This window comes from Lagenorhynchus albirostris, chromosome 6 (genome assembly GCF_949774975.1).
Source record: "Lagenorhynchus albirostris chromosome 6, mLagAlb1.1, whole genome shotgun sequence".
Lineage (NCBI taxonomy): Eukaryota > Metazoa > Chordata > Mammalia > Artiodactyla > Delphinidae > Lagenorhynchus > Lagenorhynchus albirostris.
The window spans coordinates 94,550,131-94,568,145 of record NC_083100.1 but is presented as its reverse complement, the minus strand read 5'-3'; the positions used below and the strand labels follow the sequence as shown (position 1 = coordinate 94,568,145).

Below are 18,015 nucleotides of genomic sequence, written 5' to 3'. Positions count from 1 at the left end.
ATGAGCGAGGCACTAATGTTATGTTTATTTTACACATGAGAAAACTGGAACCAAAGAGGAAAGTAACTGGTCCCAGTGCGACAGCTAATTCATGCAGGCGGTCTGGCCCCAGAGTTCACTATTTTAACAGACAACATCCTTCACAGTCTCTGCAAAGGGCAGCAGCCCCAAGTTTGACTTCTATTAAAACTTAAATGAACAAGTAATTCCTACATTATAACCAGTACTCCAAAGCACAGAAAAAGAAGAAAAGCTTACATAACCCATTACATGTGATACACAAGGACAGGGGCTTTAGACCCATGTCACTTATGAGCATAGATGCAAAAATCCTAAATGAAATAGTAAGTGGAAACCAGCAATGGAATAATATAATAATACTATCCGGCCAAGCAGGGTTTATTTGAAAAGGCAAGGATGACTTAATATTAGACTACTGATTAATTAAAATATGAACATGTTAAAAAGAAATATCTCAGAGTACACAGAAAAACGACTCAAAATTCCACACATATTTGTCATTAAAAAAAAAAACCCTCCTAGAAAAACAGAAATGGAGCCATCACTCCAAAATCAGCAGCAAACCATTCAATATTGTACTACAGATCTTGGCTAAGCAACAAGACAAGAAAAAAAGAAAAATGTTACAATTGGAAGGGAGAAACTGTCATTATATAATATATCCAAAATAATCAACTGAAAAACAAAACTAATTTTTACAAGTCGGCAAGGTTACAGGCTAACAAAATCTATATTCAAATATCATTACCTCTTTTATGCAGTAATAATTTAGAAAATGAAATATATATAAAGCAACAGAACTCAAAAACTATACAGGAATAGCCCTAACAAAAATGTCTAAGGTCCGTATGGAGAAGATTATAAAACTTCATTACAGGACATAAAGGAAAACCTGAATGGAGAAAGATGAAATGGAGGGGAGGATTAAATAGCTTAAAAAAGCCAGTTCTCTCAAAATTAATGAACTGAAAGCAACTCACACAATACTTCAAGAGGATTTTTTCATTACACTTGTCAAGCTGACTTTGAAATTCATAAGAAGTACTAGAAATGCAACATTAGTCAAAACCACTTTGAAAACCCTAGAAAAGAGGGTGACCAAACGTTAAGACTTACTGTAATTACAGAAATTCTAAAAGTATGACACTAGAACGGAATGAACCAAAAGGTCCACGGAACAGAACCTCAAGTACAAAGGCGGCCACACACCCACGGGAATTTGGCGTATGATGGTTGTAGCCTTTGAAATCGTGATGGGAAAGTAGTATAATCACCTGAGGGTGGGGAAAAAAAAAAATCAACAAAACTGGATGTCTACCTTATACCAAACACAAAAATAAATTCTAGATGAACTAAAGGTCTAATTGTAAAGTCTAATTTCTTACATGCATGAAAAGAAAGTAAGAAGATAAAGGCATATATCTTTATGGCATCAGGGTGGTAAGGTATTCTTTTTTTTTTTTTTCTTAAGCAAAATGTAAGTTTTATTACCATTAAAGTTGATGCTGGAGAACATGGCTTAGATGTGCTGCAAAACTGGTTTCCAGATCTGATCTCCATAAATAGACCGACAGGAAAAGCACAGGTCTTCCCAGGGGAGGAAGAGCCTTTGTATCAAATGAGCAAATGTTAAGAGAACTTGTGCTCTCTGCAGACAGACAGATCTCAAAGAGAGATAGGGAGAGGCCCTTCTCCCCAATACATCAATCAGATAAGAAAGCAACTTCTTTCCTGGGGAAGAGTGAAAGAAAGGGCAGAGACAGGCCAAGATTATTTTAATAGATGATTCTTTCATAAGAAAGGAAATAGCAGGAATGAGAAATAACCATTTATCCTAAAAAAAAAACCTAATGCAGACTCTCAGCTTGTGTTACTGGAGGATTATGCATAAACCAACAGATGGATGGGTGGATGGATGAATGGATGGATGGATGGATGGATGGATGGATGGATGGATGGATGGGTGGATTTATTTATTTATTCATTCATCCACTCATTTATTCGCATTCATGTACTATCATTATCTAATTCACAGGAGTAAAAGCACTCTTAACCCCCTACCTTCTCCAGGGAAACACAACCACCACAACCCCTTAAAGGAAAGGATTGATAAATTTCATTACACCAAAATGGAAGGCTGGGGCAAGGGGTTACTTCTAAAATTATTTGCAACTTGTATATGACAAGACTGATACCCAGAACATATAAATAACTCCTAAGAACCAATAAGAAAAGGACAACAGAGAAATGGGCAAAGTAGCAGCTTATAAAAGAGGAAACACAAACGACAAAATAAATGATTTTTTAAGTATAATCAACTTCACCAAAAATCAAGGGAAAGCAAACAAAATGAAATACCGTTTCTCACCCATTAGACTGAAAAACTGTGATAAGTTGCAAGATATCAAATATGGTGACACTCGGAGAACGTAAACTGGTACAGCCACAGTGAAGGGCAAATTGGCAGTATTTATTAAAATACGTGCACCTTCTACTATCCAAAAATTCCTCTCCAAGATGTTACCCTCTGGAAACACCATCTGCCCACACTACATATTACCATGATAGTACAGCAAGGTTCATTCTAACAGTTTTGATATAGTGAAAAAGCTGGAAACAACCCAATGTCCATCAACAGGAGAGGGGTTAAAGGTACGTGAATTTATATCATGGGCAATTAACATCATAAATAGTCTAGATTTAAACAACATGTTGATTTTAAAAGTTGCAGTGTGATATATACAATATCCATCGATGTAATAACACATACAATATTGGATTTCCTATGGATATAAATATGTATCACAAAAATTTAGGATGATGGTCAAAGGAGCCATATATATGGGCTGCCTCACCTGTGCATCACCTATTCACATACATCACTAGCACCACAGCACAAAGAGAGGACTCTAGACTATAAATGGGAAGGGGGGTGGGTCCATTTGGAATAAGCCCTCCTTGCAAGCGATGCTTCTCCCACAGGGGTGAAGAACCTCCATGGCGAGGTCCCAGGCAATCTCTGTTTGCAGTTCCTTGAAAGATGAGCTCCTCTTGGTTACAATCTTTTCCTAAGTGTGGTTCTAGCCTGTCACCTGGTAGGGCCAAAGGCCTCATGCATGCAACACATTTATTGAGTTTCTGCTACATGGCAAACCCTATTAGGTGCTGGGAGAACAGCAAGGCTAAGTCCTCAGTCTACAGTCTACTCAGGGAGGCGAGTAGACAGGAAATTACACTGCAGTGTGACCAGCAGTCAGCAGGAGGTACCATGGGACCACAGAGGATGGGCTGGGTGGCTTTTGGGCCTAAATGGGATTCGGGTGGGGGTGAGGGGGTTAGTTAAAATAAGAGGACAGCAGGCAGACCTTGTGCAACGCTAACTTTCACCAATGCTGCTTCTCACTAGCAGAAGGGGGGAAATGTGGACAGCCACAGCTCTCAACAGTGAGAGCTTTAACTCAGCTGTTTCCTCTTATAACCCTCTCCGCATATACCCCCCCACTTTGAAAAGCCACCACACAGAAAATAAAGGAGAAAGTCCAGGGTCCCTCCTAAAGCAGCTGACCTTCACGAGTGCCCACAGTCAGCCTAGTCCCCGTGTTTTACCTCTGTTCGGAAAGTTCTTCAGGGTAAAGATCCTATATTGAGTCCATGGGGGCTCGGATGATAAGAGAGCCCACTTTCATAGGATTACTCAGGAAATAGGAATTTTTACCCAGTGCGCCCCCAACTATTTCCCAGTATCAACTGTTTCCCTAACAATCCAGTAACACGTATGGCTTTGTCACCAAATACTCACATTCTAGACAGAGGCAGACTATTCCAAAGTACTAGCACTGCAACTTAGTCCGAAATGCTCTGCTGTACTAGGATGTATTGTGCGCACCAGATACACAGGTGTATTTCAGTCAATGCTTGAGAAATAAAAAGGCATTCAGTATGATTCTCTCCATTAGCTAAACAATAAACACAAGAACAGAAATGTTATGAGGACTCTGTTGTCCATGTTATACTTAGGGAAGTGAATGAAAAAGTAATTACCTTAAAATGTTAAACAAACACCTTTTGAAAAATATATATTTTTTTCTTCCTTCCAAAGATAACAATGCTCTCAAAACCTCACAGAGAGAAAAAAATTGCTAAGTTAGAGTGATAACTTCTCTCATTCTCATAGCAAGAGATTAAATAAGTTTCCCAAGGTCAAGAATAGACACATTTGAATAGCAGCATATTCGACCTTGACCCAGCAACGCCCATCTTTGATAAACACCCGTATCTTTAAATACACAGACGTTCCTAGGACATGGAGAGGAATGAGCACGTTTCCCTCTCTCCCTGCCTTCCTTTCTCTTCTCCAGTTTTGGTACCGTAACCCAGCAGCCCCCTAAGACAGGTTTTTGGTAGCAGGTGTCATGCTGGAATCTTCAAGGCCACAGGGAAGATATCAGGGGTGGGCAGAGGAGTTCACTCCCATTGAGTTGAGTGTGGGAAATGCTAGATGTGGAGTTTAATTAGAATCTTCAGTGAGAATATGTCTCTGGGCTATAGTTTCTCAACTGGGAAACGGAACCAGTTGTATTAGCTTTTCTTAAAAGCTGACTTTTGGGTCTCAAACCCTGGGGTACTTCAGGAGACAATCCATGGAAAAAGAAGGAGCCCTCCTGACCAGTCCAGGACCTGGTTGCATTTGCCATGGTTGTCTCTGACGGTGGATCTCATACAGTGACTTTATCTTTCTATCTGAGGTTTTGTTTCCTTGTTATAAAGTGGCAGTGGGTCTGATGTCTCTGCCTACTTCGGAAACACTGCGAAGGCCTAATGAGCCTCAAGCTAAAAGGCCCTTTTTTGAAGCAGAAAACGCAAAGAGGCATCATAGAAAGAGAGCAATATGGCAGACCGATCACGGACATCATATTCTGATTAAAATCCTAGGCTTACACAGCAAGGAAAAGAGAACCAATCAGAGCCCCTTCAGAGCAATTTCCCAGGTAACACCTGAACTGACAACCAAATCACACTGTATGCAAGGGACTGAAAGGACAGACTACCCACACTTTCAGGTTTAAAACGGTTAATACTCTCAAGAGGCAGAGCCACCAGCAGGCACTTCAGGGGAGTTTCTGGCCACTGCATGAGATCAGTCATATTTCAGCAGAAGCTCCTCTTACTATGTACCTCTGATGACAGCTGTCACATTTAGCCTACTCTTTACATTTGCCCCTCTCATCATACACTTTTTCTTCATGTTATTGACTACAGTGTAACTTTTAGCAGTGCTGTCCACATCCCAGGTACTGAACGTGTGGGTTACACTTAGAAAACTAAACCCTCACTTCACAGCATCTTAAAATATTTATCCTATTATAATAGATCTGAGCAGGATTTCTATCTGGTGTAGCTATGTGAGGTCATTTGTGGCCAAGCATAGCATCTGGATGTATTGATACTTGAACCGTACATATTTAAACTAGACAGCTTAATCAGCATTAACATTTTTTTTTTTTTTTTACTATTTATTTCTTTAGGCTCCTCCAGGTCTTAGTTGCAGCACGTGGGATCCTTTCTTAGTCGCGGTATGCGGGCTCTCAGTTGCAGCATGCAAACTCTTAGTTATGGCATGCATGCAGGATCTAGTTCCCCAACCGGGGATTGAACCTGGGCCCAGTGCATTGGGATCATGGAGCCTTACCCACTGGACCACCAGGGAAGTCCCACTGTTGACTTTTTTTATGCCTATGAAATCACCACCAAAAGCAAGAGGATATTTCCATCACCCTCACTAGTTTCCTTGTGACTCTTTAATAATCCCTCCCCCGTCTCTAACACCACATCCTCTGGCAACCACTATCTGCCTTCTGTCACTAGAGGTTAGATTGCCCCTAAAATTTTATGTAAGTGGAATGATACAGGCATACCTCCTTTTACTGTGCTTCGCAGATACCGTATTTTCTATAAATTGAAGGTTTGTGGCAACCCTGCATCGAGCAGGTCTTTCAGTGCCATTTTCCAACAGCATTTGCTCACTCTGTGTCTCTCCATCACATTTCGGTAATTCTCACTCTACCTCAAACTTTTTCGTTATAATTACATTTGCTGTGGTGATCTGTGACCAGTGATCTTTGATGTTACCCACAACTCGATGAAGACTCAAGATGAGGGTTAGTATTTTCAGCAATAAAGTATTTTTATAAATTAAGGTATATACATTGCTTTTATAGATACAATGTTACTGCACACTTAGTAGACTAAAGTATAGTATAAATGTAACTTTTCTATGTATTAGGAAACCTACAAATTTACATGACTCGCTTTATTGAGATATTCGCTATATTGTGATGGTCTGGAGCCAAATCCACAACATCTCCAAGATATACCCGCATATTACATATTTCCTTTTTTTTTATATAAAGCTATGTGTTTGCACATAGCTTTCTTTTTTTTAAATTTATTTATTTATTTTTGGCTGTGTTGGGTCTTCGTTGCTGCATGCGGGCTTTCTGTAGTTGTGGAGAACGGGGGCTACTCTTCGCTGCGGTGCACAGGCTTCTCTTTGCAGTGGCTTCTCTTGTTGTGGAACACCAGCTCTAGGCGTGCAGGCTCAGTAGTTGTGGCTCGTGGGCTCTAGAGCTCAGGCTCAGTGGTTGTGGCACACGGGCTTAGCTGCTCCACAGCCTGTGGGATCCTCCCGGACCAGGGCTTGAACTGGCATCCCCTGCACGGGCAGGCGGATTTTTAACCACTGTGCCACCAGGGAAGTCCCTAGTATATGTTTCATTTTGCTTTGCGTCTGGAACCCACCTTCATTATTCTGAGTTTCATCCATGTTGTTGCATGAGTCAGTGATGCTTTTTTATGGCCGAGTAGTATTCCATTGTATGGATATACCACAATTTCACCTATTCATAGACATTTGGATTTTGTCCAGCTTTTGATATTATAAATAAAAATGCAATAAACATTTGTGTAAGGGTCTTTGTACCTATGTATATGTTCATTTCTCTTGGGTAAATACCTGGTCGTGGAATGGCTAGGTCATATGGTAGACAGATGTTTAACTTTTTAACGAACCTATGAACTCTTTTCTAAAGTAGATGAATCATTTCACTTTCTCTTCATCAATGTATGTGAGCCCTAGACGTTCCATGTACTTTTGTTTTTTCAATTTTAGACACTCAAATGGGTATGCAGTGATATCTTATGGTGGTTTTAATTTGTAATTCCTTGGTGACTAATAATGTTGAGCATTTTTTTGCATGCTTATTGGCTATTCATTTATCTCTTCTTTTGGGAATTGTCTGGTAACTCTTATGCCTATTCTCTTATTGGATTGTTTGTCTTATTAAACTGTTCTTTATACATTCTGGAGGCAAGTCTTTTGTCTGATCTGTGCGTGTTGTCTGTGCAGTCTTGTCATTTTCTTATTGGTGTCTTGGAAGAGCAAAGGTTTTTTACTTTAATGAAGTCCAATTTTCTTTTTTTTTCTTTTTTATGTTATGGTTCAAGCTTTTAGTGCCATATCTAAGACACTTCGCCTATCCCAACATTGCAAAGATTTTCTCTTTTGTTTTCCTTTAGAAGTTCTAGGGGTTTAGATTTTACATTGAGGTTTATGATCCATTTTGAAGTAATTTTTATATATAGGTGAATATCCATTTTTGTCCATAAAGCTTTCCAGTTGCTCCAGCACCATTTGTGGAAAAGAGACTTTTCTTTCCTCCATTGAACTGCCCTGGCGCCTTCGTTGAAAGCCAGTTGACCAGATATGTATGCATCTATTTCTGGGCTCTATTCTCCTTGAGCTCACTTGAGCCAATAATAACCCACTTTGATCCGTGCTCAGTTCTCTTCTGTTTAGAAGCCGGTAGGCCTGTGGCATTAGATTAATGAAGAGGTCAGTCTTGCTGCAGTGATGGAATTATTCTGTCTAAAGTAACAAGAGTGGGACACCACTGATGGTCTAACAGCAGGAATTTCTGCCTTTCTTTGTGCAGTGCTGGGGAGGTGCTGGCAGGGTGGATGGATGGTGAGGACCTTGACTGTGTGCAACTGTTTGTTTTTAAAGTATTTGTCAATGCGACTCCCAAATCAAATTTAGAGTTATGCTTGAGAGCATGTCATGTGGGAAGATGAATCTATCGCTGATGGCGGATCCGGGAATTAGAGGTTATTGCACAAGAAGGCGTCCACAGCATTGCCCAACCTGAGCTGAAAATAGGATCCTTGAAGGCATTTCCTGGACGGTTCAATACAGCCTAAGCTTCCAGAACTAAAGGCATCAGAAGGTCCACCAACTTCCTTAGAAGTCTCTTCTCTGGTCCAACAACAATAGTATTAGCCAGCATTCATTCAACAGTTATGTGCTAAGCACGTCACCTGCATCTTTTTATTGTTTCTTAACAATCTTACAGAGAAGACCGCTATTATTATTTCCATTTTACAAACAAGGAGACTGAGGCAGAGAAGGCTGAGCCACATGCTCTAGCTTCCTCTAGTTAGGAAGGGGTAGGAGTTGGGCGCTGTCTCCCTGACTTCAGCTCCAACGTCTTTAACCACATGGTGATACTGCCTCAGAGCACTCAGTACAGCAGCCTTGAGAAACTCACTCCCATGGATGAGGCACTGGCCTCAGAATATCTGAGGCTGACAAGCTGCCTGGGTGGGTAGCATCTCGGCGAAACTGCTCACCCAGCCCCAAACCTTCACTGCTGCCCCACCCTCCTCCCCCAGGTCCTCCTGTTAACCAGCTCCTACCTCCAAAGGGATGCCATACAGAATGGACCTGAAAGACCACCGGGGCAGGCGGAGGGGTGACAAGAGGAACGGGAAGGAAGGGATGAGCATCTTTGAGAGCAGCAGAGACTAAAGGGGGGCAAGGAAGGACTTGAAGGGAAATGCCCGAGGAGGAGGTGGCAGGCAGGGAGTGACGGAAGGTACCAGAAAGAGGAGGAATGAGGGTAGAGGCGAGATTTCCAAGGAGGTGGGCGAGGAGGGGGCTCAGAGAGTTAACTGTGGGAAGGAGAGGCCCTGAGTGAGAGGGAAGGATGAAAGGGAGGGGGCAAACGGTCCCCTGTACTGAGAACAGGGGTGTGGGGATGGGGCAGGCTAGGCCATCTCCATCTTCTCCACAAGGTAAAGGCGCACCAAGGGCCAGATGAGAAGCAGCTAAAGAACATAAGTAACTCCTACCCACCCACAACAGAGACTGAACGCTCAACACTGCGCAAACACAAAAGCCTACAGATCCAAGAATCATGGTCACTTCTGCAGGAAGATCGAGGGAAAGTTCTCGGCTGTGGACTTGTATCACCCTAAACTATCCATTACAGGAGTTTTCTCTCTAGCTTTGCTCCTAAGAGTGGGATCTCATCGGAGGCTCTTGCAGGAACACCACGGACCTCCCCCAGCTCTGCAGAGTCAGCCCACCCTGGAGCGCAGGAGGCTGGCAGCAACATGGCGTGAAGACATGCACCCATGAAAGCAGGCAGCCACCCCGCCAGAAGCCACCTTCACGTCCCACGAGGACTGGAAATGAAACAGAGCTCATGACTGGTGGCCTGCCAGAAAATGAGCAACTGTGAGGGGCTCCCTGTTATTGGTACAAGCGCCTCTGTTCTGGTGGGTGGGATGGAATGTCAGGGAAGAACTTAGCAGGGAGAGAGACAAGGGGAAGTCTGAAGGCAACGTCGCTCCTCAAGGAAGAAGAATAAAAATGATGCTGAGCCCTCACTCCTGACCCACAACACAGTTATTTTTGCTTCTTCCTTTTGCCCCCTTCTCCCTTACGTTTTTCTCTCTGTTCCTCCCTCTTACCCAGACATGCTGGTGTCAACAGAGGACAAAGGGCACGAGAAACAGGAAACAGGCTCACGTGGACCCCACGGCTCCTGTAGCTCCTCTGCCCTTGAGAGCCCCCTCCCCCCCCGGGTCCCACCCCCACCCCCTGCCCAGTGCCCACTCGTCCTTCGGATGTCACGTGGAGGGAGCGCTCCTCCAGGAAGGCCCCAACACGCCTCCCCCATGCCAGGCTTGATAAGGAAGTCTTCTGTGCTCTCATGCGATTGTCTCTACCACGACCCTCATCACCCCAACCAGATGTATCGGTTTCTGGGTCTCTCTCCAGCTGTGACATCCCTGGGAGCAAAAGCCAGCTCCTATGAGAAGTCAAGGACTTTGCAGAGAAATGGAAAACTTTAGGCATTAGTGCTAGTTGACTTTGAATCCCCGGTGCCTAGACAGGGGGTCCTGGGATCAGGAGGCATTCACATGGTCGCAACTGTTATTATTATCAGCACGGGACCATATGTTATTCATTGCCAGTCGGGAACCATGCATGATTTTAATTATAATTGTTATCACTATTAGTGCACCTGACTTAAGGAGGTTAGACCCAGACACGGGTCAAGAGCTCGAGGTAAAGATGTCACAGTCACCAACAGAGGAGCTAATGAGCGCGTCTAACACAACAGGACACAGAGAGAGAAAGCGCGTGGGAAAGGATGGGACCTCTCGGGCACTGGGATCAGAAACAATACTTTCTTCTTTTGTAAAGTACACGACGGTTGATAGAGCGTTTGCACGTTCATCGCATCATTTAATTCTCACAACTTTTGTTGTGCGGTAGGGGGCATGGCGCCCATTTACAAAGAGGAAACCGTCGGTCAGAGAGGAAACACAGTCTGCTGGGAGCCACGCAGCCAACGAGCGGTGAGTTAGGCTTAGAGGACAAGCCTTCCGACAGCACGCCGTTTCCCCGAAATGCAGTGGCCCAGAGTTGGCTACTGCAACCTGAAGCCAGAGAGAGAACAGCACCGGTTCCATCCAGCCGGAGGGAAGGGGGACCAGGAGGCAGGAAGGAGGGATGGAGGGGCCCGTCTGAAATGAACTCAGGCCACAAGTTGGAACTTTGATGAGTTCAGAAGCATTAAACATCAGACGGCTAAGAGCAGCAGCCGTCACAGCAGCACTGTCTTCTCATGACAACTATCTTAAATACACGGCTCACTCGATCCACACCATAAACCTCTGATGGAAGTACCGTCCCCACTGTGCGAAATAGGAAGCCCAGGGCAGGGAGGTGGAGCGACTTGCCTGCGGCGGTCACGTGGGTACGAGGGGGGGGCGTCACACCTCCGACAGCTCAGCACCCCCCCACGCCCGCATCCCTCCCACACGCTAAGCAGCTTCCCTAAAGCACCTTCTTCCGCGTGATGCCATGTAACCCCTGAGTCCCCTCCATTCACACTTGGCCTACTTCTCCATTGCTTCTTGGTTCACCTGCCTGCAGGTTTTTCAAGAGACAAAGTAAGGGGAGCACACCCTGATCAGCGGCACAGCGTGCAGGGGGCCCGCATGGTGAGGGCAGCAGTGGAAGCCAGAAAAGCCAGGGATGGGACCAGCTGGGGGTCTGGGCACCCCAATCTGAAGATGAGAAGACAGAAAAGGAAAAACAAAACAAAAAAAACAAATTAAAGGGCTTCCCTGGTGGCGCAGTGGTTGGGGGTCCGCCTGCCGATGCAGGGGACACGGGTTCGTGCCCCGGTCCGGGAAGATCCCACATGCCGCGGAGCGGCTGGGCCCCTGAGCCATGGGCGCTGAGCCTGCGCGTCCGGAGCCTGTGCTCCGCAACGGGAGAGGCCACAACAGTGAGAGGCCCGTGTACCGCAAAAAAAAAAAAATTAAAAAAGAAGAAGAAGAAGAAGAAATAAGACAGAAGGCCTGGACCTGAAAAGCCAGTGAACAGCAGGAGCGTGTAAGCTCACAGTTACCAGGAGCCAAGACAGCCCCAGATGGGGAGACAAGGGTTCAAATCCAGGTACTGCCACTAGCCAGCTGATGACCTCGGGAAGATCGCCTCAGCTTTCAGAGCCCCCATATGCCACCATAACAGAGAAGCATGCCACCTTTCCCCGCCTACCAAAGCGGGCTGTGGCCGGTGTAAAAACAGCAAGACGATGATACTCCTTTCAAAGCAGCCCCAGACATAAGGCCAGACTATCACCACCACATCTGCGGCACCACCCATGCTCCCCAGCTTCTAGAACCGTAGTTCATGCAGAGTTTCTGAGAAGGTTCTTTTGGAATCTGTTTCATCGATGATCCTACGTGACCCCGTGCAAATCGCGAGGGTGCAGATTTAAGCCATTTGTTCATGAAGCACTCACAGCAGACGCTGCAGACTCTCGTCTGGGGGTCCCCTGAGAGCATAGCTGGCCAGACTCCTCCAGCATGAGGCCACTGAGGGGCAGGCGACATCACGGCTCAGAGCCAGCTGACTTCACAGGTGGGAAATTCCTCACGGCATAGCTTTCTTATTCAAAACTCACCCATTCTTACAATTACTCACACTCTGAGAACTGTGCAGGTGACATTAAAAAGAAAGCTGCCGAGGACACTTCCCTGGTGGCACAGTCGTTAGGAATCCGCCTGCCAATGCAGGGGACACGGGTTCGAGCCCTGGTCCGGGAAGATCCCATATGCCACCGAGCAACTAAGCCTGTGCGCCACAACTACTGAGCCTGCACTCTAGAGCCTGCGAGCCACAACTACTGAAGCCCGTGCGCCTAGAGCCCGTGCTCCGTAACAAGAGAAGCCACCGCAATGAGAAGTCCGCGCACCGCAACAAAGAGTAGCCCTCACTCGCCGCAACTAGAGAAAGCGCACGCAGAGTAGAAAAGACCCGATGCAGCCAAAAATAAAATATAATAAAACCCTTAAAAAAGAAAAAGAAAGCCGCCGGAGCGAGGGGTGGGAGCAGGATGGACCTGGGGCAGGGAAGACACTGCTTCAGACAAACCCACAGTAACAACTTGATGGAAATCATACATCAAAAGGCAATTCTGCAGATGAGGGCAAGAGTGAATCTGTAACTTGGACCTGACATCCCGAACATCAAGGCCATAAACACCAGTCTCCCTGGTTTCTACCGCCACAGGCCAGCAGCAGCAAAGAGGCAAAGGCTGTATTTGGCCTGCGGGAAACTGACTCCCAACCAGGGTTCCCAAAATTTAATTAGTTGCCCATTTATTTCACATTAAACATAGGTTTCCATGGCAATTCTGCTAAGGGGCCGACCCTTCCTCTGAGCACACACTGTCTGGATGCCACAGACCCAGGCAGTTTCTCCTGTTTTCAGGACTGGCGTCTGTGAGCATCTGAGTTTGTGGCTGTGAATTCAGATGAGACATTGTGGATGGACGTTCATCTTGAATGACTGCAGGCCAGGGGTTTGGGCTCCCCAAACTTCTAGAGCAGAGAGTAGGAACCCAAAGACTAGGGATTGAAATGCTGTCACATAACACCTGGCAGCATTTACCTGGTCCCCGTGTGCCACTCAGCTGATCAGAAGCCCTCCCCTCTGGAAACAGGAGATCACATGCCTTTGTTACCTTTCGGTAACTCTGAAGGCTTAACAAACGAAACAAAACAAAACAACAAACCACCTTACATCTTTCATTAGAGTTCTGATGAGATGACCATAAACAGCTGTGATTTTTAAATCCCACACCAGGACTAATAAAAGATGCAGTGGGTGTAAGCCCTCCCAGAACAGGGCCAGTCTTGGTACAATCATGGAGCTCTTCACCCTCTCCCATCCCAGCTAGGGTGGGCATCAGACATCATACCTTGATGTGGAATTTAACTTGGTAGGCTTCTTCTCTTAAGACTATATGCACTATAAGATGTAAGACTGTTCCCGGCTAAAAATGGTTCAGCTTTCAAGACAAGAACAAGGGGGGCCACGAACAAGGGTCCATGAGCACAGCTATCTATTCCACATCAAGTGAGCCGTGTTACACATTAATTTTTAATGTATAAATAAATGAATGCATCAACTAGCCCAGGGCTGAAAATCCCCACCAATACACATTTCTTAGAGTGGAGTGAGATTTCCATCCCTTATAAAATGCAAAGATGTTATCTGACTGACATCTTAATCCATCACGCTTAATACTTTTATGTCTACATTTTACCTAAGCTCCAGATTCTGATGGAATGGAACACAGGATAGCCAATCTGATGGAGGAAAAGGATGGAAAAGTCCAGGATCCCAGGCAACCAGGAAGATCAAGGTGAGACAAGCACAATGTGAGAGGAAGCACACGGAGTATAAGCCATGGGATTATTTGTTTGAGCTAGCTCTGCTGAAGAAGACCAGATCCATAGGTAGGTACATTCCTAACCTGCTCTCCATCTTTCCTCCATGTCATGGAGATATTAGAGAACATGCTCCTTGCCAGCGATGATAAATAACGGTTAACGTCCTCGGGAGCTACTAAAGGAATGGCTCTAATGTCTGTTTCAAGTTGGCGGGGGTGGGCACACAGTACAACTTAGAGCAGCCACCTTAACAGCTCTGTTAAATGCAGTGTAACGCCCCGCTTCATTTTCATCTTCCCTATACACACACACAAATGCAATACGTTACCCCCAAAAGAGGAACATGTATTTTTCTAAAAGTGAAATTAAAGGTCTCATAATTTAGGCCTTTTATAAGATGGTGCACATAGCCAAGCTCAAACCAAATCACATCCTAAAAGAACAGTCCATAATTTTGTATTAAATCACTATGCAACTTACATACAGGTACACTTCATTTCACCGCTTTTTTTTTTTTTTACAAATTGAAAGTCTGTGGCAACCCTGTGTTGAACAAGTCTATCGGCACCATTTTTCCAACAGCATTTCCTCACTTCCTGTCCCAGTGTCACACTTTGTTAATTCTCGCAATATTTCAAACTTTTTCATGATTGTTATACTTGCTATGGTGATCTATAATGAGTGATCTTTGTTACTACTGCAAAAAGGTTAAGACTTGCTGAAGGCTCAGATGATAGTTCACGTTTTTTGCAATAAAGTATTTTTTAATCAAGGTATGTACTTTTTTTTTTTAGACGTAATGCTATTGAGTACTTAATAGACTACAGCATAGTAAACATAACTTCTACAGGCACCAGGAAACCAAGAATTTTGTGTGATTTGCTTTATTGCATTATTTGCTGTACTGTGGTGATCTGGCCCCGAACCCGCGATATCTCCGAGGTATTGTCTGTACAGTGAAGCATTGTAATGGCAGCACCTTACTCTCCTGGTACGTATATCAGCTGCCTTCTAACATGAAGATAGCCTGATAGGAGAGTGTAAAAATATTCCTTATCACAGCATTCATAAGGGGCGGGGGGAAGAAAAAGAATCAGAGTGCCAAAAAAAAGAATCTGGGTGCCTCTCACCCAGAAAACAAGGCAGTTTTATATGAAATTATGTCCTTTAATTTTAATTAAAGGACACTTTAATATGTCCTTTAATATGAAATTATGTCCTTTAATATGAAATTATGTCACTTTAATATGAAATTATGTCCTCCAGTTTTTGCATCTGAATGTCAGTTGTTTCAGAAAGCCTAATGTGAACAGATTTATATACTGAATTGAGGTGCAAAGGAAAAAAATAATTCTTATTATAATAGTGATTGAATGGACACAGAAAAACAGATGTGAACAACACAGATCGGATCGCTCTGCTATATAAAAATCACTCCATTTCTCTTAACATAAAAGACTTTAAAAGTAGTCAAAAGATCTAAGGAGAGGGACACAGAACCCAGTACCAGCTCAACTACCTTTTTATCTTGCCCAGGGCTTGTCTCCACCAAGTCGTTCACATTCTACAGTGAGTTCTTCTGGACTCCTAAATATTGTATGTTCTCTCTCCACCTGCCCAACTTCCCCCAGTACATCTGGGGTGAGAGGTAACACAGGAGGCTGGTACCATCAGGAAAGACTCTTAAGACAAAAGAAGAACCTTACCACTTCCGGAAGCAGCTTAGTCGAGAGGTCATGGATGGCTTTGACCACTATGCATACGGATGACAGAAGGAATATCACCCCCAAGATGACACAGGCTCTGCAAAGAAACAGAACATTGGGACTCTTTACTGGGAGAACTCCACCCTGTTGATTTACACAGTGACAGTGACAGTGACACAGCCTGAGGCACTGGGATCCACCGTAATTTGCCACACTCCCACCATGACCACCCCTAGTCTCAGAACTGATACAGAATCATCTCCAGAAGAATACAGCTCAGAGATGTATCACCAAATCAATCCCATGGGAAAGGGGCTCACCACGGTACGTGACCTCACAGCAACCCAAGAATGCTGGTGTGGGAGGGTCTTCAAGGCCATAAAATCCTTCCCCCTTGCCTGGCAACACAACATTTCACTTCTCCAGCTGGAGGGTGCAGAGTTTAATAGCAAAGAGTGGAGGCTTTGCAGGGGGTGGGGGAGGGATGGATTGGGAGTGTGGGATTAGCAGATGCAAACTGTTATAATACAGAATGGATAAACAACAAGGTCCTACTGTATCGCACATGGAACCATATTCAATAACCTGGGATAACCCATAATGGAAAGTAATATGAAAAATTATATATATAACTGAATCGCTTTGCTGTATAGCGGATATTAACAACATTGAAAATCAACTATATTTCGGTAAAATAAATTTAAAAAAAGAGAGTGGAGGCTCTGGCACGAGACATCCCAAGCTCTACCATTTAACCTGTTGGTTGATCTCAGTCAAGCTACCAAACTTCTTTTAGCCTCATTTTCCTCGCCTGTCAAATGGGAATACTATTTCCCACCTGAAGATGAAATGAGATAATTGCACAGAGCACAAAAAAGTTACCCACTGTGCTCGCTTCGGCAGCACATATACTAAAATTGGAATGATACAGAGAAGATTAGCATGGCCCCTGCGCAAGGATGACACGCAAATTCATGAACCGTTCCATATTTTTGAGGGAAGAGGTATGGGAACATATTTTTATGTATAACTGATTCACTTTGTTATAAAGCAGAAACTAACACACCACTGTAAAGCAATTATACTCCAATAAAGATGTTAAAAAAAAAAAAGTTACCCATTAATGCTGGCTTAAACAAAGTAACTGAAAAGCCCACCCTGGATGTCTCTTGATGATATGACAGGATAGACACCTTTGGATTTTCCCAAAGATAAAAAGAAGGAATAATTTGGTAATGACAAAAGAAGAGTATTCATGGCAGGATGGAGCGATTCTTTTAAAAGAAATGAGAGGAGAGAAGGAAGGATGAGGTCAGCCAAGACACCCAGCACAGGGGGAGGAAGGAGTGAGTTAGGGATGAGGCCAAGGGAAAAGGCAGAGGACACTCAGACAAGGGTTGGGGGTGGGAGCTGGGAGGAGGTCTAGGGGCTCGGGATGCATCAGCTGTCTCTGGCAACCCAGACACGACAACTCACAGGAGAAAGACAGACTGAAAATGAAAGTAAACCTGAGGAAATGATCATAGTAATACAAGGGTCAAAATACCAAACAAAAACGAAAAGAGAGAAACGAGAAATACAAGAATGACTGCAGTCAACCCTAGCTGTCCCAACATGAGGTCACCATCATTCCGCAGCCTTCCCAGCCCTCTTCCCCAGCTATCAGATAAAATCATTTTTCATTACCCACCTTGGATTCCCTTCTCTGCACTAACAGAATTGCCCACAGTGGCACCTACTTAGAATCCTAGCCAACCTATAGACAGACATGTTCCCCCAAACCTAAAAGTCAGAAATAAGTATGTAAACAGGCTGCTTGGAGTCCACTCAGGAGGCTTCTAATTAACACGTTAGTTGTAGGGTTTATTCTTTCAAAAACACAGACGGAAAGAGGGGATCGTCGAGGGCTGGGGTGAAACACAAAAGAACATAGAGATGTGGGAAAAGTAACGAACAGGCTGGGGCTCTTGGTACAGGCTTGCGCAAAAGGAAATCCTGGCCCTGTAAACCAAAAGGATAATCTGCCCTGAGCGCCATACACCCCCATGGGGAGCCAGGGGAAGAACATGCACTGAAGGGGGAAAAGATAACGCAGGCCAGAAGCACACAGGGACGCAGCGGCAGGAGTGAAGAAGGCTAACGTAGGCCATGTGCCGGGCCTGGTCACCACAGTCCTGGCAGGGTGCTCGGG

General features: G+C 44.5%; 1 protein-coding gene and 1 non-coding gene across 3 annotated transcripts in view; one reads left to right on the top strand and one right to left on the bottom strand.

Moving 5' to 3' along the window:
* The window catches only part of TMEM163 (transmembrane protein 163), a 255,204-nt gene that overhangs the window by 27,485 nt on the left and 209,704 nt on the right, over positions 1 to 18,015 (bottom strand). For both annotated transcript variants that reach the window (XM_060152999.1, XM_060152998.1), the window contains exon 5: positions 15,825 to 15,921. In XM_060152999.1, the coding sequence (XP_060008982.1) occupies positions 15,825 to 15,921 (97 nt within the window). The remainder of the gene's footprint in view (positions 1 to 15,824; positions 15,922 to 18,015) is intronic.
* On the top strand, positions 16,712 to 16,818 carry LOC132522526 (U6 spliceosomal RNA). Its single transcript, XR_009541266.1, has one exon. It is a non-coding gene; the product is annotated as a U6 spliceosomal RNA (small nuclear RNA).